The sequence below is a fragment of the Cucurbita pepo genome, chromosome 8, assembly GCF_057944985.1.
Source record: "Cucurbita pepo subsp. pepo isolate OVF chromosome 8, ASM5794498v1, whole genome shotgun sequence".
NCBI classification, from domain to species: Eukaryota; Viridiplantae; Streptophyta; class Magnoliopsida; order Cucurbitales; family Cucurbitaceae; genus Cucurbita; species Cucurbita pepo.
In genome coordinates, this window is record NC_141805.1 from 10,599,862 (window position 1) to 10,618,538 (window position 18,677).

The 18,677-nt window shown below is 36.4% G+C and overlaps 5 protein-coding genes across 5 annotated transcripts; 3 read left to right on the forward strand and 2 right to left on the reverse strand.

Moving 5' to 3' along the window:
- The first annotated feature begins 3,770 nt into the window (after window positions 1–3,770).
- On the forward strand, window positions 3,771–6,869 carry LOC111800383 (golgin family A protein). The gene is made up of 4 exons (XM_023684047.2): window positions 3,771–3,942; window positions 4,120–4,608; window positions 4,924–5,046; window positions 5,201–6,869. The coding sequence occupies exons 2-4, from the start codon at window positions 4,141–4,143 to the stop codon at window positions 6,584–6,586; spliced, it is 1,977 nt and encodes a 658-aa protein (XP_023539815.2). The 5' UTR covers window positions 3,771–3,942; window positions 4,120–4,140; the 3' UTR covers window positions 6,587–6,869.
- Window positions 6,870–7,167: 298 nt separating this feature from the next.
- LOC111799695 (IAA-amino acid hydrolase ILR1-like 3) lies at window positions 7,168–9,890 on the forward strand. Its single transcript, XM_023683139.2, has 5 exons — window positions 7,168–7,601; window positions 7,811–7,936; window positions 8,016–8,330; window positions 9,041–9,169; window positions 9,323–9,890. The coding sequence occupies exons 1-5, from the start codon at window positions 7,248–7,250 to the stop codon at window positions 9,701–9,703; spliced, it is 1,305 nt and encodes a 434-aa protein (XP_023538907.2). The 5' UTR covers window positions 7,168–7,247; the 3' UTR covers window positions 9,704–9,890.
- A 465-nt stretch (window positions 9,891–10,355) lies between these two features.
- On the reverse strand, window positions 10,356–13,040 carry LOC111799696 (small RNA-binding protein 11, chloroplastic). The gene is made up of 4 exons (XM_023683140.2): window positions 12,783–13,040; window positions 11,051–11,119; window positions 10,858–10,964; window positions 10,356–10,789 (listed from the first exon to the last, which is right to left on the reverse strand). Exons 1-4 carry the CDS (start codon window positions 12,901–12,903, stop codon window positions 10,682–10,684), a joined length of 405 nt encoding a protein of 134 aa, XP_023538908.1. The 5' UTR covers window positions 12,904–13,040; the 3' UTR covers window positions 10,356–10,681.
- Window positions 13,041–13,324: 284 nt separating this feature from the next.
- On the reverse strand, window positions 13,325–14,422 carry CASP4 (casparian strip membrane protein 1). Its single transcript, XM_023683141.2, has 3 exons — window positions 14,091–14,422; window positions 13,845–13,968; window positions 13,325–13,765 (listed from the first exon to the last, which is right to left on the reverse strand). The coding sequence occupies exons 1-3, from the start codon at window positions 14,357–14,359 to the stop codon at window positions 13,547–13,549; spliced, it is 612 nt and encodes a 203-aa protein (XP_023538909.2). The 5' UTR covers window positions 14,360–14,422; the 3' UTR covers window positions 13,325–13,546.
- Window positions 14,423–15,186: 764 nt separating this feature from the next.
- On the forward strand, window positions 15,187–18,407 carry LOC111799698 (peptidyl-prolyl cis-trans isomerase CYP18-2). Its single transcript, XM_087126006.1, has 6 exons — window positions 15,187–15,314; window positions 15,461–15,556; window positions 15,656–15,717; window positions 15,974–16,107; window positions 16,794–16,878; window positions 18,134–18,407. The coding sequence occupies exons 1-6, from the start codon at window positions 15,243–15,245 to the stop codon at window positions 18,177–18,179; spliced, it is 495 nt and encodes a 164-aa protein (XP_086982132.1). The 5' UTR covers window positions 15,187–15,242; the 3' UTR covers window positions 18,180–18,407.
- Window positions 18,408–18,677: the final 270 nt, after the last annotated feature.

Here is an 18,677-nt window from a genome sequence, read left to right on the forward strand (position 1 = left end):
TTTAAAAATACATATATTTGAATTTTTAGTCAAATTTCAAAAACAACAACAAAATTTTGAAAACTACTTTTTTTTGTTTTTAGTTTTAAAAAATAATCTAAATTTTAGATAATAAAACAAAAAAAAAAACTATATAAAATTAATTTTAAAAAAATTAAGTAGTTATCCAACCAAATTTTTAGATTTTAATCTCATGTCTCTTTTACAATAAAATTAGAAATGATTTTTTTAATTATGGATTAAATAGACAATTACGTCAAATTAGAGACTATTCAAGTAAAATAAAAATAAATTTTAAAAAAAAACGTGGGTTCCCTCCATTAAAATTAAATTTATAAATACTATTTATACGTATAATTTTCCCTTTTTTTTTTAATCTAATTTTAAATATATCTTCAAAAAGCAAGCCAAATTATTAAAAAAAATATATTATTTTTAGAAATTGATTATATATATATAAATGTGGGCGCGCTTCCTTTCCCGACTGGCTGTTGAATATAATATAGCAAAAAAAAACTATAGTTTTGGTCCATGAAGCCCACGCCGCTTTTCTTGATGAAGTTGCTCCTCTTTCAAATAAATAAATAACTTTAAAAAGAAAAAAGAAAAAAAGGTAAAGTTATTATTATTTTTTTTTAAAAGAAAATTATTTTTAATGGGTGTGACTTATTTGAAGCCTATATAGTTAAAAATCCATCAAAATTCTATTTTTTTTTAATTATATATTTCCTATTTTATAGCATTAAATTTTTATGACGCATGAAACAACTAACAATTTAGGGACTATTTCTTTAATGAGTTTGGTCAAGGCTAGCTAAAAAAGGCTACATAGACTCGTGCCATTATTTTCAATAATAATTATTTTCTCAAGTTTTTTTTTAGATTCATATATATTTTGTAAATCTTATTAAATACTATGAACTAGAAGATAGCTCAATATTTTTTTTTTAGACTATCTAATTCATTTGAAGTAATAGACATGTGTATAAATAGTGATTCACGAACGCTCCATTGTCCTTAATAAGTAGTATCATAGTCTTATAAATAAAATAAAAAAATAATATATTTATTGGTGTGAGACTATTTTTATGCATTAATTGACTTGGGTTGGCATTTAAGTGAGAAAATTTGAAATTTATATTGATTTTAGGATAGTACAATTAAATGCCCTTATTTAGTTATTTACACTTATTTGGTTTTTTTGTTCCTTTATTTATATTAAATTTTTATGGGCTATAAATAATTGAGTAGTCACCAACTAGAAAGGTAAGGTAAGTGGTTGAATAATTTTTAAGCCACGTTCTTAAATTAAAAAAAAAATCTACCATCAGTAGAAATATACACTTTGTTAGTATAAACAATGACTTTCAATTTTTTTTAAAGTCTTTTTTAGTTGTCTTATCTTCAAAATTGTTCCCTGTTCGATGTTGTTTTGGTTCATTCATATACTTCTCATATACTTGAGTGTCTCATTTATTCTTATTATATATATATATATATATATATATAATAATGAAACACCCGAGTAAATGTGAAGTATATATATATAGGGTCCCTAATTAATTTATTAATCTACTTTTAAAAAAATTAATTAATTCTTAACTACAAATTTTTACTAAACTGTTAATAATTTTAAAATTATGGTGAGTAAATTATCGGAACTGGTACATAAATTGTAACATCATTATCTATTGGCATACTCGATATGTAAATAGAAAAAGCTAACAGAGGCTTTATATCATGTTTCGATGTAAATGTTAAATCAACTCTACTCCGAAATGATTTTAACGGCAACGATGAAATAGTGAACGGTAATTTCTTTAGTAAGTTTTGTTTATCCTTTTTACTTTTACCTTGAAAACCTACAAAACCTAACAAGTTACCATGATGATTTCACTGCTGGTTGAAACATGGCGTGGGTACTAAATTTTGACTCACAAGATTTTGCGATTTGAAAGAATATAATAATGAATTTTGGGGAAAAAAAAAGTAATTTTTATTTAAAAAAAATGGTAAATTAATGAGAAATAGAAGGAAGTTGCATGGCATTGAAGTGTCCTTAATTATTGCCTACACCACCTGCAATTATCATTAGACCACTTATTATCCCCAAAACCCAACTCTATTTTTTATTTCATTAATCATAATCATTCCATTAATGTCAATTTAAATTCGTATTTAAAACATTATGGCGAACATCACTAGCCATAACCTTGAAGGGTTAGGATTCCAAATTAAACAGGAACTTCTCGAACGAGGAAAAAGATCAAAGACTTCAAAAGAATTGAACGAGGAGCTATATGAGGTGAAAATCTCATGTACGGTTCTAGTGACAGTAAGGGTGAATTAACTTATCCCCAACGAGTAAACAAAGACTCAACAAGAGTTTACGAACTGAACTACTGATACTGAACGAATCCCCTGTAATTGTACATGCTCCTATAGCAAGAACATATATTGGGTTGATCTTAGCATGCTAGCCGCAGCTGAATTTCTATATTTTTGTTTATTCAGTGAGATCGGAAAATGTAACTAAAGTTTCACATCGACGACAAGATGAAGATTATGGGTGAAGTAAGGACAACTATAGATACATAGTAACGAGGATCCATGTCAAGAGTGAATAATATTGTAGACTTTTCTGGCTTTGATTTTTAATATATTAAAAAATGTTAACAAAATAAAATAAAAAATAATAATAACTATTTATTTAGGGTTAAAACATGAGGTAAACCGTAAAAAAATATTGAGAATAAAATTGGTTTTTAACAAAATAAAAAAGACAGAAAAGAAAGAAAAAAAGTGGACAATGGGGTGGGGTGTGTTTCCTAGTAAGACAATCTATACGGTCACAGATTTTCTCTCCAAACCACATTTAATTGGTCGGTGATTTTGCCTTCCAAACATGTCATTATCTCCCCGCCAAAATTTTTCTAAAAAAAACATTCAATTATTATTATTATCGTTTAAATACGAACCTAAGTACTATTGAACCAAACCAAGAGCGGTTCACGGGTTAATAGTCCATACATTGGACTTAGGTGAACACAAAATATGACATAGTAAATTACGTGTCGCGTTTCGTTTGGTGTTAAGAACACGTACAAATGTCTATGAATTGTTAGTTTTTTTTTTTCTTTTATAACGCAGAATTATCAATACGCATTTAATTTTTTTTTTAAAAAAATTAAGATTTTGAAGACTCCATTGTTCTCATTTTCTATCTACTCTCCAATCAAAAAATAATTGGTAATTAATAATAGCCTAAACCCACCGATAACATATATTGTTTACTTTGACTCGTTATAAAGAATGATTCACCGGCACACCGCCTGATGTCTGACTCTATACCATTTACAATTGTTTAAGCTCACCACTAGCTGATATTGTTCGCTCTGACCTGTTACGTAATGCTAGGAGAGGTTTTCAAACCCTACTTTGTTTTCCTCTCTAACCCATCTTGAATGTCACGTAATCACGACGTATATATAATAATTTAGTATATACAATATCCATTCCTTTTGCTTTCTCAAATCTTTTTTTAAACAATTCCCTTCTTTTGAAATTCCCCATTTTTTTAACCACGGAATCCGAAATACAGAGACGACGCCGTTTCATTGAAAGACATTTTTAAATTCAATGTTTTTTTTTTTGGTTGCTACCCTAATCAATTACGCCACGTTCTCGAGCGTACCTGGTCCCGACCGCAGGGGATTCCACTCATCCCTCTCCGTTCAGCCTTCATTTTACCCTATGGTCTCCTTTATCTTGTTCTTCTTCTTCTAGCTTACAGTCTGTATTACGCTCTATTTTAATTGCTTCCTTCTTCTATAATTCTCGCAGTTTCTTCGTGGGATTTCTTTTAAACTTCGTATTTCAGTGTTCATACATCAACCCATGTTAGCTTTGCTCTGGATTGTGGCTCTGCTATGATTTGAAAGGGTACAGTGAAGCGAAAAAGTTGATATGGAAAAGAAAAAGAAAAGAAAAGATTAATTGTTTCTATGCTTTTTTTCAATTGATTTTATGAACTGTTTTGCTTTTTCATTCAAGTGATCGAGCTAAGGAGGATTTTAGGGTAATCTGTGTCTGATTCTCGCTTGTTTGATCATATTACAGATCTTGCCGTTCTAGCTGACGATGCCAAGGCAGAATCTCGCAGCGGAATTGATTCCAGGGAAAATCAGAAAACGAGGCTGTTCCTCATCCGCTTCTTCCTCATCTTCAATTCTTCAAAATTACAGGTTTAAGCGAGCCATTCTGGTGGGTAAAAGGGCTGGATCCTCAACTCCATTGCCTTCATGGGGGCTTATGACCTCACGATCGAGATCCCCTGCTTCTGCATTTCGTTCCACTGAGTCCCCCAATTACGAGCTTCATCAGTGCGCCAGTGGCCGGTCCAAGCAAGCTCCGGTGTCAGCGAGGAAGCTGGCGGCGACGCTGTGGGAGATGAATGAGTTGCCATCGACAAGGGTGAAGGAGGGTCTGGCCTTGGAGGAAAGGAAATCAAGAAAGGAAATGAAGGGCAGAGAGAAAACGACACGGTCTGTTCATTCTGGTTCTTTGCCTCCCCATCTCTCCGATCCATCGCATAGCCCTGTTTCCGAGGTGGGTTTCTGCTCTTTTCCCTCTTTTCTCAATTGGGTTCTTTACTTTTGTTTGGTTGATCTGATTTTCTGCATTAAATATGTAGAACTCTGTTTGTTGTTTGAGAGAACTGTTTCTATTTGATTCAATTCTTTGGTCTTGGGATACAAATTAATGGAGGAGATGGACATGTGGGGCTTAGATGAAAGGCTTTTCCTACTCAATATGATCTAACATTATATTGTTCCTTTCCTGTGATCTGTTGGATTTAGATATGGAAATTGTATTTGTATCTATCATATATGTTCTTCAGGATTCTGGTTTGTACTTTTGTAGAGAGCGGATCGCTCCGGAACAGGCAGTCGCTGTCGAAGAACTCCGTCCATGTCTCAGAGGCTAAAGCTTGCTGATCATGGCGTTGGAGTTCTTGATTCTGTGAGCAATGCTAGCTTGATGGAGGTATGCTGTGTATTAGGTGCTTTATTCGTACATCTTTTTGTTTGATATCTTGTATGACAATTCCTAGTGATCCATTAAGATTCTCATCGGATTCGTTTTATACCAATGGCGAAAAGGCGAGTTCATGTATGATAGTTTGATGTTTGTCATATAGATTGAGACAAGATCGAGGATCCAAACTCCGATTGCATCGAATGTCGGTGTTAGGACACGGCTGAAGGATGTTAGTAATGCGTTGACAACTTCTAAGGAGCTTCTCAAAATCATTAACCGTGTTTGGGGACATGAAGATCGTCCCTCCACGAGTATGTCCTTAATCTCGGCCTTACACGCTGAGCTAGAGAGGGCTCGATTGCAGGTCAATCAGCTTGTCCAAGAGCAAAGATATGAGCAGAATGACATAAGCTATCTGATGAGGTGCTTTGCTGAAGAGAAGGAAGCATGGAAGAGCAAGGAGCAAGAAGTTGTGGAGGCAGCTATTGAATCTGTGGCTGGAGAGCTCGAAGTCGAAAGGAAACTTCGAAGAAGGTTCGAGAGCTTGAACAAGAAGCTTGGACGAGAACTTGCCGAGGCAAAGTCAACACTTCTGAAAGTAGTCAAAGAACTCGAGACTGAAAAGAGAGCAAGGGAAATTATGGAGCAAGTATGTGATGACTTAGCAAACGATGTCGGGGATGAAAAGCTAAAAGTCGAGGAAATGCAGAAAGAATCTGCTAAACTTTGTGAGAATGTCAATAAAGAAAGAGAAATGAAGCGAATAGCTGCTGTGCTGCGTGACGAACAAGCTCATATAGATACCGATCTCGACGACAAAAACGCTGCAGTCGATAAACTGAGGAATCAACTCGAAGCGTTCTTGGGTATCAAAAGAGCTAAAGAAAAAGAGTTCGGATCGAAGGACTCAAACGAAGTGAAATTTGCAGCATACCGAAACAAAAACGGGGTTCATTCGTTTCAAAGCGAGGAAAAGGAAGAAGGGGAAGTTGTAGATGGAGTAGAATGTGAAGAAGATTTGGCTGAGAGTGATCTTCACTCAATAGAATTAAACATGGACAACAACAAAAGCTATGACTGGATTCATTCTTCTGGCATTCCTCTTGATTCAAGGAGGCCTTCGATCGACGATGAACACAAGGCGAGAAAATCGACATCTAAGAAGGGTTCGAGAAAAAGCACATCCTTACAAAGAAGCATTTCCGAGGGAGAGGAATGGGGAGGAAACCAAGCTGAAAACCTTCCAATTTCAGGGGATCATCATCATCATCATCATGTTTTAGATTGGGAAAGAAGCTCAGTTCTGGAGAAACTAGCTTATGGAGATCAATATCAAGGATACAATTCATCGAAGAACCTCCGAGACCAAATCTTATCCGGGTCGAGGCTCGGTTCAATGAAAGTCACTGCCAGCCCGACACGGCTGTGGGAACAAGCACGACCCTCTAGAGAACTTGCAGATTCCCTGGTGCAAGGCAATGGCATGAAGTCTAGGCTGATGGAGGTTAAAGGCGAGGGTGGTCTAAGTTCAAGGAAGTACAAATAATAACATAACCATGGCAACAACGAGAGCTGCTACAAAGTTGCAGCAGCCCGCTGCTCAAAAGCTCTCAAGGCGGCTGCCAATCCAATCCAATCCCAGTAGATATATATATTGTGAAATAGAAGACTGCCCATGTTTTGTAAGATTTCTGTAGAAAAAGAAACGCTTTGAATTCTTTTTCGTTCTTATTTTTGCTTGTTTCCCCAGCCCATCTGGAACTGGATCATGTTGAAGATGGTGTGTTCTTTGAGTAATTTTCAACCATTGAAGAGCTTTTTTGTTGTCAGGATTTTGTACAGAAGAATGTTCAAATTTTTATGATCAAACTTTGCTCCAAAAATTAACAAATTTTCTGAAATCATCGTAAATGTTTTTCAACGAAGAAAAAAATTGATATGATAATGACCAAATGTCATTTGTAGCAATAATGAACAGTACTTTTTTTTTTTTTTTTGGCTATTAATTTTCTGAAAAAGATGTCAGATGTTGCGTCAGGATATTAAATTAAATGAATTCCAACGAACACAATGAATATACAACGAATAATTTTTCTGGTTTAGAATATCTTCAAAAAAGAAATAGTTGAAATTTGGTGCGATTTTTTCATCGATTATGCGAAATCAATAGCCGATTTGATTGCAGGAAGAACCGGCGCTTCTCTCTCATGGAACGAATGTTTCTCTGGGCGTTATTTTTCGTATTATTGTCATTCTGTGTATCATCGGGGAAGGAAACCGAGCCGCCATTGGAGTTGGATCATCTAACTTCGGAGCTTTTGGAATCGGCAAGAACTCCGGAGTTTTTTGATTGGTTGGTTAGGTCGCGGAGGAAGCTGCACGAGAATCCAGAGCTCTCGTTCCAGGAATTCGAGACGAGTGAATTCATCCGAACAGAGCTCGAATCTCTTGGGATTAATTTCACTTGGCCCATCGCTAAGACCGGAATCGTCGCCTCCATTGGATCAGGTGCGCAGCCATGGTTCGCTCTTAGGGCCGATATGGATGCTCTACCAATCCAGGTTTCTCTCCGTTAATATCGATAACACTTTTTCGAATCTGCCTTGAATCTCGGGATTGAGAACTGGAACGAACCCTAATTTCTTCCACTTGAAATTGGGATTAAAATTAGGTTTTCGATTCTTTCTAACTAGATGAAAACATTGATGAATTCCTTTGTTTTCAAGTCTGAAATCTGAACATGGTTGTAGCAATATCACATGTTGTATAGGAAATGGTTGAATGGGAGCATAAGAGCAAGAACGATGGCAAAATGCACGCCTGTGGCCATGATGTTCATGTCACCATGCTTCTTGGAGCTGCTAAGTTACTTCAACAGAGAAGAAATGAGCTCAAGGTAGTAATATACATTCATTCTCTTTCTGTTTCTTGGATTGATATGATTCATTTTGGAATGTGTTTGAATATTGTGAAAGGGCACAGTGAAGCTTGTCTTCCAACCTGGGGAAGAGGGAGCTGCAGGAGCTTACCATATGTTAAAAGAGGGTGCTCTGGACAAGTTCCAAGGCATATTTGGGTTACATGTTGCACCAGATTTGCCAATAGGGACAATTGGTTCAAGGGCTGGTCCGTTTATGGCTGGTAGTGGTAGGTTTTTGGCTACTATTCAAGGAAGTGGTGGTCATGCTGCCATGCCTCATAAAGCTAAAGATCCTGTTCTTGCTATGTCATTGGCTATCATCTCTCTCCAACACATAATTTCTCGAGAAACAGATCCTCTTGAATCCAGGGTAATCTTATCTTTGTTATATTTCGTTGATGAATGATGAACTTGGAATAGATTATAATCTTGAAGTTATGTATTGTGAAATGGTTGAGAAACAGTCGACTGTCAAAAAACTACACAAGTAGGTTGGGAATTAAGTGTATGCTTAGCTTGAGATGTGTCTTCCCAAGTGGTTATTGATGACTAAAATTGCTTTTTTTAAGTGAGATCCCACCCCGTTGGAGAGGGGAACGAAGCATTCTTTATAAGGGTGTGGAAAGCTCTCCGAGGGGAAAGTCCAAGGAGGACAATATCTGCTAGCGGTGGGCTTGAGTTGTTAGTATCAGAGCCAGACACCGGATGGTGTGCCAGCGAGGACGTTGGGGCCCGAAGGGGGGTGGATTGTGAGATCTCACATCGGTGGAAAGAGGAACGAAACATTTTTTATAAGAGTGTGAAAACCTTTCCTTAGCAAAGGAAAGCCCGAAGAGGACAATATCTACTAGCGGTGGACTTGGGCTCTTACAGTTTAATAAGAGTTTTTTAGGGTGATCTTACCAATTAAAAAGATTTAATAACTTTTCGATAATCAACAATGGTTCTCGTAACTCTAAAAGTAGATTAAAAGTAACCAATACTCATTGTGTAATGTTGTTCTCTACTGTTAGCTAGCAATTTAGGATGACTTCTTGGAACATTTTGAAATTGAAGAGTAACCATCTTCGTTTTTGGTAGGTGATCACCGTGGGGTTCGTTAAGGGTGGTCAAGCAGGAAACGTGATCCCGGAAACTGTAACCTTTGGTGGTACGTTCCGAAGCATGACTGTGGAAGGATTGTCCTACCTCCAGCAAAGAATTAAAGAGGTACCCTCCCACTTAAGTTCGTAAATAGAATTGAGTTCTTCATGAATCAATGGACTTTTCATCGACATTGAACAATAAAAAGGAAAAAGAATGAGTGAGTTTAGGAATTATGATGCAAGAAACTGTGTTGGCTTACGGGGATGATCCCACCAGGTCATAGAGTTTCAATCAGCTGTGCATCAGTGCAATGCCACCGTCGACTTCATGGAAGAAAAGTCGAGGGCGTACCCTGCGACCGTCAACGATGAAGCATTGTACAGCCACGCAAAGAAGGTGGGAGAACATTTGCTCGGAGGGGAATCAAATGTGCGTCTTCTTCCGATGTTTATGGCAGCCGAGGACTTCAGCTTCTACGCTCAGAAGATGCCTGCTGCGTTCTTCATGATCGGAGCGAAGAATGAATCGATGAAATCTGGGATTCAACTGCACTCGCCATACATTGTGCTAGATGAGAAAGTTCTTCCAGTTGGATCTGCTCTTCATGCTGCCGTTGCAATTTCTTATCTGGATGGCCAATCTGTGCGCAGTAATTAGGGAACTTCAGTCAAATTTGTTGCCCATTTATCTGGCACTGTTGTACTAATGGGGGCTTTGACAGAGTAATGCATCGCCTTGTAGATGAATTTATATTCCTAGTCTGAATTTGGATTTGCTATAAATAAATTATGAGGCTCTATGGGCCCGGCTCGGATAGTAGCAAAAGGATGCATTGTTCCGGTAAGATCCCATATCGATTGGAAAGAGTACTAAAGGTGTAGAAATCTCTTCCTAGCCGACACCTTTTAAAACCTTAAGAGTAAGTCTCAAAGTGAAAGTCCAAAAAGGACAATTCCTATTAACAAAGACGGTTACCGTTCTATTGTTTTCTTTCGATCAAACAAACAAAATTGCTTCTCGTACAAAATGCAAAATTCTTGCTTTTGTAAATAACATAGGACATCAATTACAATTTTTTTGTTTTGGAAAGACAAGAGTATTATTCTATATTGATTGATAAGAAAAAAATTCGATTGAAGAATTTTTCTTATATCCAAAATAAATTACAAAATTTTAATTACGGTGTATCTAATAGATTTAGCGTTACCTGAAAGTTTTAAAGACTATATTAGATATTTGGAAGTGAAAACCACGATGAGATTTCAAACAAAACCGTGAGACTAACCGCTAATTGCTGCGAAAAGAAAGATTAGTATCACAATATGGCAATCAGAAAACTAAGAAATACATGGAAAAATGTCTGAATATCAGTTTAACTACGGCTAATAAGATACTCAACAGATAAGAAGCAAACTTAGAGTACTATAAAAAATCAATCTGTTTGTCTAATTTCATCGAATTTTGAAGATTCCTGCAAGCTGACCTTTTTTCCTGTAGCCTTTTACGTCTCTGGCATAATGCAAATTGCTGAAACATGTCTGAACCACACTTTTTATGCACATCTACATGGGTTGTTCATTCCCTTTTCAGCTAATTTCTTTTGATAAACGACAGAGCGTAAGGTTTTATGAGCAATCATTCATCAGTTTTCTCCTCAGGAGGTCCTCTCGCTATCGGAATTCCACCACGAAAATTGGTCGTCGGTTTTGCATAGTCCACGAAAATAACCCTTCCGTTCAAAGACTGCAACAAATAACCATAAGACTTAGATTCCTAAGATTAAGAGTAATGAAATAGAGAGAAGTGCAGACCTTTCCGTTCATCTCTGTCAGGGCTGTATGAGCTTCGTCTTCAGACGCAAAGGTGACGAATCCGAATCCCTTTGACTTATCAGATACTCTGTCCGTCACAACTTTAGCTGGAATTGAGAAAATTGTGTTATGCTCCATGAAACTAAATTGCCATGGTTAGACATGAAAGCTGAAGTATTTGAATGGAATTCACCTTCAACAACCTGACCATATTGAGAAAAGGCTTCCGACAGTCCTTTGTCCGAGGTGTAAAATGAAAGTCCTATAGCAAAATATTCAAGAAAGAGGATTTCCATATGGAATAAGGAGTTGTAATAAGTAGACTGATAAAAAGTCAATAGCAGAAGTTTCAAGGGCATTGGTATAGACAAATCATTCTATTCCTTCTCACAATAATAGGAAACAATTCTATTAATCTATGTGTAATGGCTGAAGCCTACCGCTAGCAGATATTGTCCTCTTTGAGCTTTTTCTTTCGAGCTTCCCATCAAGATTTTTAAAATGCGTCTGCTAGGGAGGTCCACACCCTTATAAAGGGTGCTTCGTTCTCCTCCCCAACCGATGTGGGATCTCACACCATGTGACATGTGAGAATCTTCCAGAACCGGAAAGAAACTAGAGATCAAAGGTTAACAATGAAAGGGGGATAAATATTGGATAAGTTCCTTGAAAATCCAGAAATCCCATTACAGAACAAGTTGATGTGGCAGTCTGGCAGAACAAGAACACACTAACCGTTTACCACAATCAAGGTTAAGCTTAAGCTGCATGTACATTCTTGGTCTCTAGGTGTAGATCATCCATAAATGACATCCACAACAGATTATTTTGAACTTAAAGAACCTTATACGTCCTAGATTTGTAAAAGCTGCATGTGCCTTCTTGGACACTAGGTTATCTTCTTATGAGAGCTTAAGAAAGCTTCTAAGCGCTTTACAGTGCTGCGTGGTCGGTTTTGGTGGTCAAGTACAATGAGAAATAGCAATCAAAGTATGTCTTCAATAAATTGCAGATAGATTTCGCGAGTTCAGGCTCATGGAAGAAAAGAAGCTGTAATAGTTTATGAAGATTGAAGAAATTGTAGCAAACTCAAAAGAGAATGGAGAAACTTCTAGGACACAAGCATGTGAATGCTGAAGCTTTCAATAAATTATGGAAACAAATTTACAGATTTGAGGAGGAATTAACAATTGAAGCTCGAGGAAGAAACGGTGTTCTCTTCCATCTTCAGGACTGAAAAATGAAACGATCTAAGCAAATGGACCATGGTTCATACAAAGAAATTCCATTAAGATAAATGAAAGAACAAAAGCAAGGATCATACAAAGAAATACAAACAATTGATTCTAGATGGGTGGTCTGCGCCGACACATATTTGAATTTCCTGGAAAATATTACAGATGAGAAGCCACTAAGAGTCTAGAAGCAATGATCATGAATGGGCCGATAGCCTCAAAGTGATCATGAATGCTGTGTGGATTACAGCAAGTGGCAAATCAGTTTGGGCATAATTGCTAAAGATTAATTATATTAAGTATCCGTATTCATAAGATGTCTATCCTTTATAATATATGGAACAGATATCAATTTTGGAATGAGTATCAATATAGAAAGTTTCTCTATAGTTTTCCACGATCTTGGTTTCCTGAAGTAAATTAATACAGAAATCCACGTTTACACAGCCATACTTTCAGTAGTAAGATCAAAACAAGTATATTTTACAAACATAACGTACGAACCTCACGGAGACATCCGAACAATTCACAGTCTCTCGTGCAAGCTACACAGTTATCTCAATTCACAGAAACAGAGGAACTCGCAACAAAAATTGCAATTTCAATCATGAAACATAAACTGCAACAGTAGGTGGATATAATGAACTGAAAAATTAACAGAAGAATAGAGAGAAGGAATGTCGAGCTTACCTCCAACAAAAAGCTTCGAAGCTATGCCTCTGAACGAGATGAGACGAGACGGCGGATGAAATAAAGAGGTAAGAACACGACGATCGGAGGAAATCGCCATCGCTTTTCTGATTGCGGCCATAGTAGTAGTAGCAGAGTGAAACTATGCCCTTGTGTCTACGAGTAAAGAGAGATGAAATAACGGCGGCCGGAGGTTGAACTGGAGAAGCGACGGCGTCGAGTGGTCGTATAAAAGATTCGAAGCCCAATTCTGCCGCATTCTGGGTCGACCCCAGTGAGGCTGAAATTTACTTGTAACCCGAACCGGCCCTCTTTTCTTAAATCCGAATAATAATTAATTAAAAAAATATGAAATTACATATTTAGACTTTCTAACTTTTTTTTTTTAATTCATTATCTATTAAACATAAATTTAAAATTATATTATAAGAATTGATCGGGGTTGGTAATTTTTATTTATTTATTATTTTTTTAAAAATAGTTGAGGTAAACTTTTCATTTTTTAATATAATCTTTATTGAAAAAGAAATGGTAAAAAAACATAATAAAACAGTATATTTCATAATATTTTGGCAACATATAAATTACAGATTAACCATAATTGTAATTAACCACAAAAATCACAGTAATATTTAACCAAATTTTCCAAAATCAAACCAAAGCATGAGAAAATAAATTACAACCGATTCAAGAGGAAACATTTTACAACGACACATAGATTGGACCGGTGAATATCCGGCGGCCGGAGGAGGAGGCGACGGCGATTAGTGAGCGTTTCGGATAGCGAAAGCGGATAACAAGACGAGGAACATAATGAGAAGAACAGCAACGAAGGAGCCGACCACCGCGCCGCTAATATTCTGGCAGAAATCTTCGAACTGGTCACAGATCGCCAGCCAATTGGTGTTGGAGTTTCCGCTGTGGGCCAGGTACACCATGGCGGCGGCTGCAGCAGCGGCTGACGTGGCAAATGTCAGAGCCACCTGCAAATGTATATCATGTTTATTCCGTTGAAGAAAGAGAAGAGGGAAAAAGAAAGTTGTTGAATGATCGGAGTTTTACGGTGTCGAGAATGAAGAGGACCAAGCGAATTCCGACCGCCGCCGGGCGGACGATACAGACGATGGAGAATGGCACCGAGAGAGCCATGTAGCCCGCGATGATCCCCATCGCTATCAAAAAGAATCTGCAATCCACATTAGCTAATTAAGAGGATGATCATGAATTTATAAATAAAAAATACATATTTATTGGAACTTATATTCAAAACAGATTAATTTAATGATTACAGCTAAATTTTTCTCTTACTGAAAAGTGGGGAGATCTTCGTAACTAGCTTCAAATTGGAAGAATTGAGTAAAGAAAGGGAGAGTTTCATCGCTTGTTCCCATAGTCGCGGCAGCTGCCAAGGCAGCACCCAAAGCGCCAAGTCTCAGAACAAAGTCGAACACCCCGAGGCCCCGCTTCATCCCGCCAGCATTTACTTGCCGGGAAGCGACGGAAGCAGCTGCTTTGCTTTTGCTGCTGCCAGCGGTCGGGGGCACGTCGATGACAGTCGAGTCGTTCGAGTTCTTCATATCAAACGAGGTTCGAAATCAAATAGATAATTTGTTAGATGGTTTGTGTAATGGTGAGAAATGGAAGCTTGGGGCAGCCCTTTAAATATGGAAAGATAAGGGGGTTGGTTGGAAAAAAAAAAAGTACAATTATTTTCAAGGAATTATTTGAGGAGTATAATTGAGCAAATTGAAGAAACTTGGGGGAGTTGTTGCAAATAAAGTTCTTTATTTGTTGAACTTAAAAGTGCCTATTTATTTTTATTTTTTTTCTTCATAAAATAGTTGGTGGAGAATATTAGATAAATTATTGTATTTTCAGATATTATTATGTACATAATAAAATTTTAAAATAATATTTTAAGGCAAAATAACGAATATGTCGAATTATTAAAATTAAAACTATTTACAGATAATATACAAAGGCTAATTACCCTTTAAGCAATCAACTAGACCACATAGTTTTCCCTAATCCAATCATAATACAACTAACCAACTCCTCACATGGAAGTTCGTTAATTATATTTCATTCCATCATGTAGTTGATGAAGCCACTAATCTTGCTTAATTTAGGTTATTAAGCTTTAATTTAATACATATTTTGTCTTTCTCCTATTTTTAATTAATTTTTAGTTTTTTAGTTTTTTATTTTTTATTTTTAGGAATTAAATAGTAATACAGAGATATAAATAATTTTTAACATATTTTTCCATACATTAATATTATATTTAAATAATTATATAAACTGGTTTTATTTGAGTAAGCTGCCGTTGTTGTTGGGCAGGCAAATTAAATGGGCCGGGCTTTTATTTAGCCTGGCCCATTTAAAGCCCAACTAGGAAAACTCTTCGTTTCTTCTTCTTCCCCTCTCGCGCGAAAGATTCTGTAATTTGCTGTAGCAACGATGTGGGCAAGCGCCGAAGGAGGGCCGCCGGAGGTTACTCTGGAGACTTCCATGGGTTCTTTCACTGTCGAGGTACTCTTTCTCTTCTCCTTTCTTCAATTCATCGTTTTGTTTTGAGATTGAGCTTTACTCCCTCTAGTTGGCAGTCGTAGAATTCGATTCTTCTTTTGTGAAAAATGAAACTTGTAAAATCTTACGTTGTTGATGTTTGATCGTAGCTTTACTTCAAACATGCGCCGAGAACATGTAGAAATTTTATTGAACTTTCTCGGCGAGGTTATTACGACAATGTCAAATTTCACCGGATTATTAAGGTTCGTCTCTCCTGATTTAGAGGCAGTTTTTATCTGCAGGTTGATCTTTAGCAGGCGAAAGCAGTCTTTTACTACATTGTTTTTGGTTATTTTGTATAGGATTTTATAGTTCAAAGTGGAGATCCCACAGGAACTGGACGGGGTGGGGAATCTATTTATGGGTATGTATTATTTCATTCTTCTGTCAATAGCTATAATTCTATGAAATTGGTCTTCATTTTATAATGTGGTTCTTTTGCTGATTTCTAGGGTATGTATTATTTCATTCTTCTATCAATAGCTATAATTCTATGAAATTGTTCTTCATTTCATAATGTGGTTCTTTTGCTGATTTCTACTTAAGTTGAATTCTGAGGTGCTTGAGTCTTAATTGCAATGTATTTACTAATTGTTTTTTGACGTGTTAATGTGTTTCAGTAAGAAGTTTGAGGATGAAATAAAACCAGAGTTGAAGCATACCGGAGCTGGTATTCTATCAATGGCAAATGCTGGTCCTGATACAAATGGAAGCCAATTCTTTATCACTCTTGCTCCTTGCCCATCCCTAGATGGTAAGCACTCTTTCAAAGGTTATGTCAGTCAATCAATGTGCATACCAAGAGGAAACGATATAGAAGTGCTTGCTTCAATTAAGTTAGGAAGAGAAAGAACTGTACAGATTTCTTTTTTGTATTTGAGATTCTACATTAACTTAGTTGGAATGTTGTCTCATAGGGGAATCAAAAGACTGCATTTTCTTCCAACTAATTGTTAGAAATCACGAACTTCTGCAATGGTATAGTATTGTCCACTTTGAGCATTAGCTCTCATGGCTTTGCTTTTGGTTTTCCCGAAAGGCCTCATACCAATGGAGATGTATTCCTTACTTATAAACTCATGATCATTCCCTTAATTAGCCAATGTGGGACTCCGTCCCAACAATCCTCAACACTAATTTCACTAATTTCACTAATTTCATGATTCTAACTGGTTTTAGATGTACGTGTCCGATAAGGTAACACGAATGATATACATTTGGAAATGAAAAATCTGAGTTGTGGGTTTCCAGATCATTTTGTAGGTATTTGGACTTATATTTAAGCTTTTCTAATCGTTCCCTATTTGGATTGGATAATTGGATGCTCTTTCATGAGTTTCTAATTGAAGCTATTTTAACTCCTGAAGTGAAATCAGCAGACTTGCTGCGTGAGCTTATTGAATACTTATATTTCTTCGATCCGTTCTTCTCTATGTGCAGGGAAGCACTCCATCTTTGGAAGAGTTTGTAGGGGAATGGAAATAATCAAAAGGCTTGGCAGCGTACAAACTGATAACAATGATAGGTATGCCTTTTCTTTTGACCATACAAAACTGGGTCCCCGTTGTCTCTAGATCAGTAGAACTTCTTGTCGACCTGCCAACTAAGAACTTTACATAAAAGGATTTCCATTAGCAAAGGGTTAAGAGGGCTTGTATGACCAAGTTGAATCTTAAAAAGGAGAAATGCATTTAGTCTTTGAAAGAACTACTTCACCAAACATTCCAATTAGGGGAAGGGCCACTGTAAGATACGTATTTTGAATCTTCTTTACTGCATTTCTACCTCTCCGCCCATGCCGAACTCGAAAGACCACATCAAGGACGTAACATTTTAAAAAAGTTATAAATAGAGGGGAATTCATAGTTTGAAGAGAATTGGGATGTGAGTAATGAGAGTTATGAGTAGCAGCCCCGGAGGGTCTAAAGAAATAAGGTATTCAATGGTACAATTCAAAGCAAATATGAAAGAGGAAAGGACGCTAGGTTTCAAACTCTTCATTCTAAGCCTCCTAAAATTCAAGTTAAGAGTTTTGGTATCTTCAACTCAACAATCTAGGAACTCCATCCACTTAAAGTTAAATAGTTTGTAAAAATTAATCCATCTGAGTACATATAGAAACTAAAATCCCCTAGGGTTTCTTCCCACGCTATCGTTTTTTATATCTTCGAGGAACCAACCATTTTGATGTTCATTCGATGCCCGTGAACGATGATCCTCTGCCATATAGCTCAGAGTTCATGAAGGAATCTCAAACTCTGCTCTGATATAAGATACAGTTTCCTATTTTTTAGATTAGGAAGTTCAAAACCCCCAAACTTTCCTCCACCTATGTTATTAAGCGGAGATCATTCAACAATTTTAAGTCCCTAGGGATGGTGGGCAGAAGGGCCTATTGCAAAGTCAATTTGCTAGCCTTTAGGATCGCCACCATATTTTATTGTTTCAACAACTTTACTCAAACGTATTCATTTAGTAGTTTCATTCATTTTAACTTGTTGAGACAGTAAGGACTTGATTGAAAACTAATAAATAAAAAGTTCCTCATCCTTGTTACTGTATAAGAGTCCATGAGTAATATATAGAGGATGGAATTAGAGCTTGATTACAAAATTTATATCATTGAGGAAGCTGTAATTCGATAAGGAACATATTTTAACCAAGTTGTGGGAATAGTTCCAAACAAGGCCAAGGTTCTTCTGCTAGTTTTAAGTGTTATGAGACAATATTACTATCAGGAGTGAGTACAAGTAACACAATTGTGATTTGTTTTCATACAGACCCATCCATGATGTGAAAATACTACGAGCATCAGTTAAAGACTAAACCGTTCGGTTATGAACTTTAACTTTTGACACACACGTAGCATATTATCGAACCAATCGAACCATGTATGAAACAGCAATCGAAGCAATGTATTTTTATCATGGAAATGAAGAATTTCCATTGTTTGTTGGTTGAAGACAGAGCAGGGGAAGAGGAACTTCCAATCTCATCATGTAAGTGGTATTCAAAACTCATAACTTAGTATATGACTTATTTTTCTGTGTCTAATATGAGGTCGAGAGTTCCGAACTTCGAATTGTGAATGAACAATGCTTGTTTTTGGATTCCTCGTGACGAAAATGATGTAGATTACAAAATCAGTATGCTCCTAATAACTACAAAATTTGAAATTCTTTTATAGTTTCTAAAAAGAGAGAAAGAACAATAGTGTTTTGTTATGTCCTTACCACAAAAATAATTATAAAATAATTTTTCTAAATTTACCATGAAACATTTAAGCCCACCAGAACTAAATAGAATACAAGTTGAAAAAGGATA

What these genes read in the sequence shown, in the direction of transcription:
- LOC111799696 (XM_023683140.2), bottom strand. Translation starts at nt 12,903, where the DNA reads ATGGCCGCAATCAGAAAAGCGATGGCGATTTCCTCCGATCGTCGTGTT. An exon ending in TTCGAAGCTTTTTGTTGGAG is followed by an intron (nt 11,120 to 12,782) that starts GTAAGCTCGACA and finishes ATTTTGCTATAG; the next exon opens with GACTTTCATTTTACACCTCG. An exon ending in TGACAGAGATGAACGGAAAG is followed by an intron (nt 10,790 to 10,857) that starts GTCTGCACTTCT and finishes TATTTGTTGCAG; the next exon opens with TCTTTGAACGGAAGGGTTAT.
- LOC111800383 (XM_023684047.2), top strand. Translation starts at nt 4,141, where the DNA reads ATGCCAAGGCAGAATCTCGCAGCGGAATTGATTCCAGGGAAAATCAGA. An exon ending in CGCATAGCCCTGTTTCCGAG is followed by an intron (nt 4,609 to 4,923) that starts GTGGGTTTCTGC and finishes GTACTTTTGTAG; the next exon opens with AGAGCGGATCGCTCCGGAAC. An exon ending in GCAATGCTAGCTTGATGGAG is followed by an intron (nt 5,047 to 5,200) that starts GTATGCTGTGTA and finishes TTTGTCATATAG; the next exon opens with ATTGAGACAAGATCGAGGAT.
- LOC111799695 (XM_023683139.2), top strand. Translation starts at nt 7,248, where the DNA reads ATGGAACGAATGTTTCTCTGGGCGTTATTTTTCGTATTATTGTCATTC. An exon ending in TGGATGCTCTACCAATCCAG is followed by an intron (nt 7,602 to 7,810) that starts GTTTCTCTCCGT and finishes CATGTTGTATAG; the next exon opens with GAAATGGTTGAATGGGAGCA. An exon ending in CAGATCCTCTTGAATCCAGG is followed by an intron (nt 8,331 to 9,040) that starts GTAATCTTATCT and finishes CGTTTTTGGTAG; the next exon opens with GTGATCACCGTGGGGTTCGT.
- LOC111799698 (XM_087126006.1), top strand. Translation starts at nt 15,243, where the DNA reads ATGTGGGCAAGCGCCGAAGGAGGGCCGCCGGAGGTTACTCTGGAGACT. An exon ending in TGGGTTCTTTCACTGTCGAG is followed by an intron (nt 15,315 to 15,460) that starts GTACTCTTTCTC and finishes GTTTGATCGTAG; the next exon opens with CTTTACTTCAAACATGCGCC. An exon ending in CAAACTGATAACAATGATAG is followed by an intron (nt 16,879 to 18,133) that starts GTATGCCTTTTC and finishes GTTTTCATACAG; the next exon opens with ACCCATCCATGATGTGAAAA.
- CASP4 (XM_023683141.2), bottom strand. Translation starts at nt 14,359, where the DNA reads ATGAAGAACTCGAACGACTCGACTGTCATCGACGTGCCCCCGACCGCT. An exon ending in GAAGATCTCCCCACTTTTCA is followed by an intron (nt 13,969 to 14,090) that starts GTAAGAGAAAAA and finishes TGTGGATTGCAG; the next exon opens with ATTCTTTTTGATAGCGATGG. An exon ending in TCCTCTTCATTCTCGACACC is followed by an intron (nt 13,766 to 13,844) that starts GTAAAACTCCGA and finishes ATACATTTGCAG; the next exon opens with GTGGCTCTGACATTTGCCAC.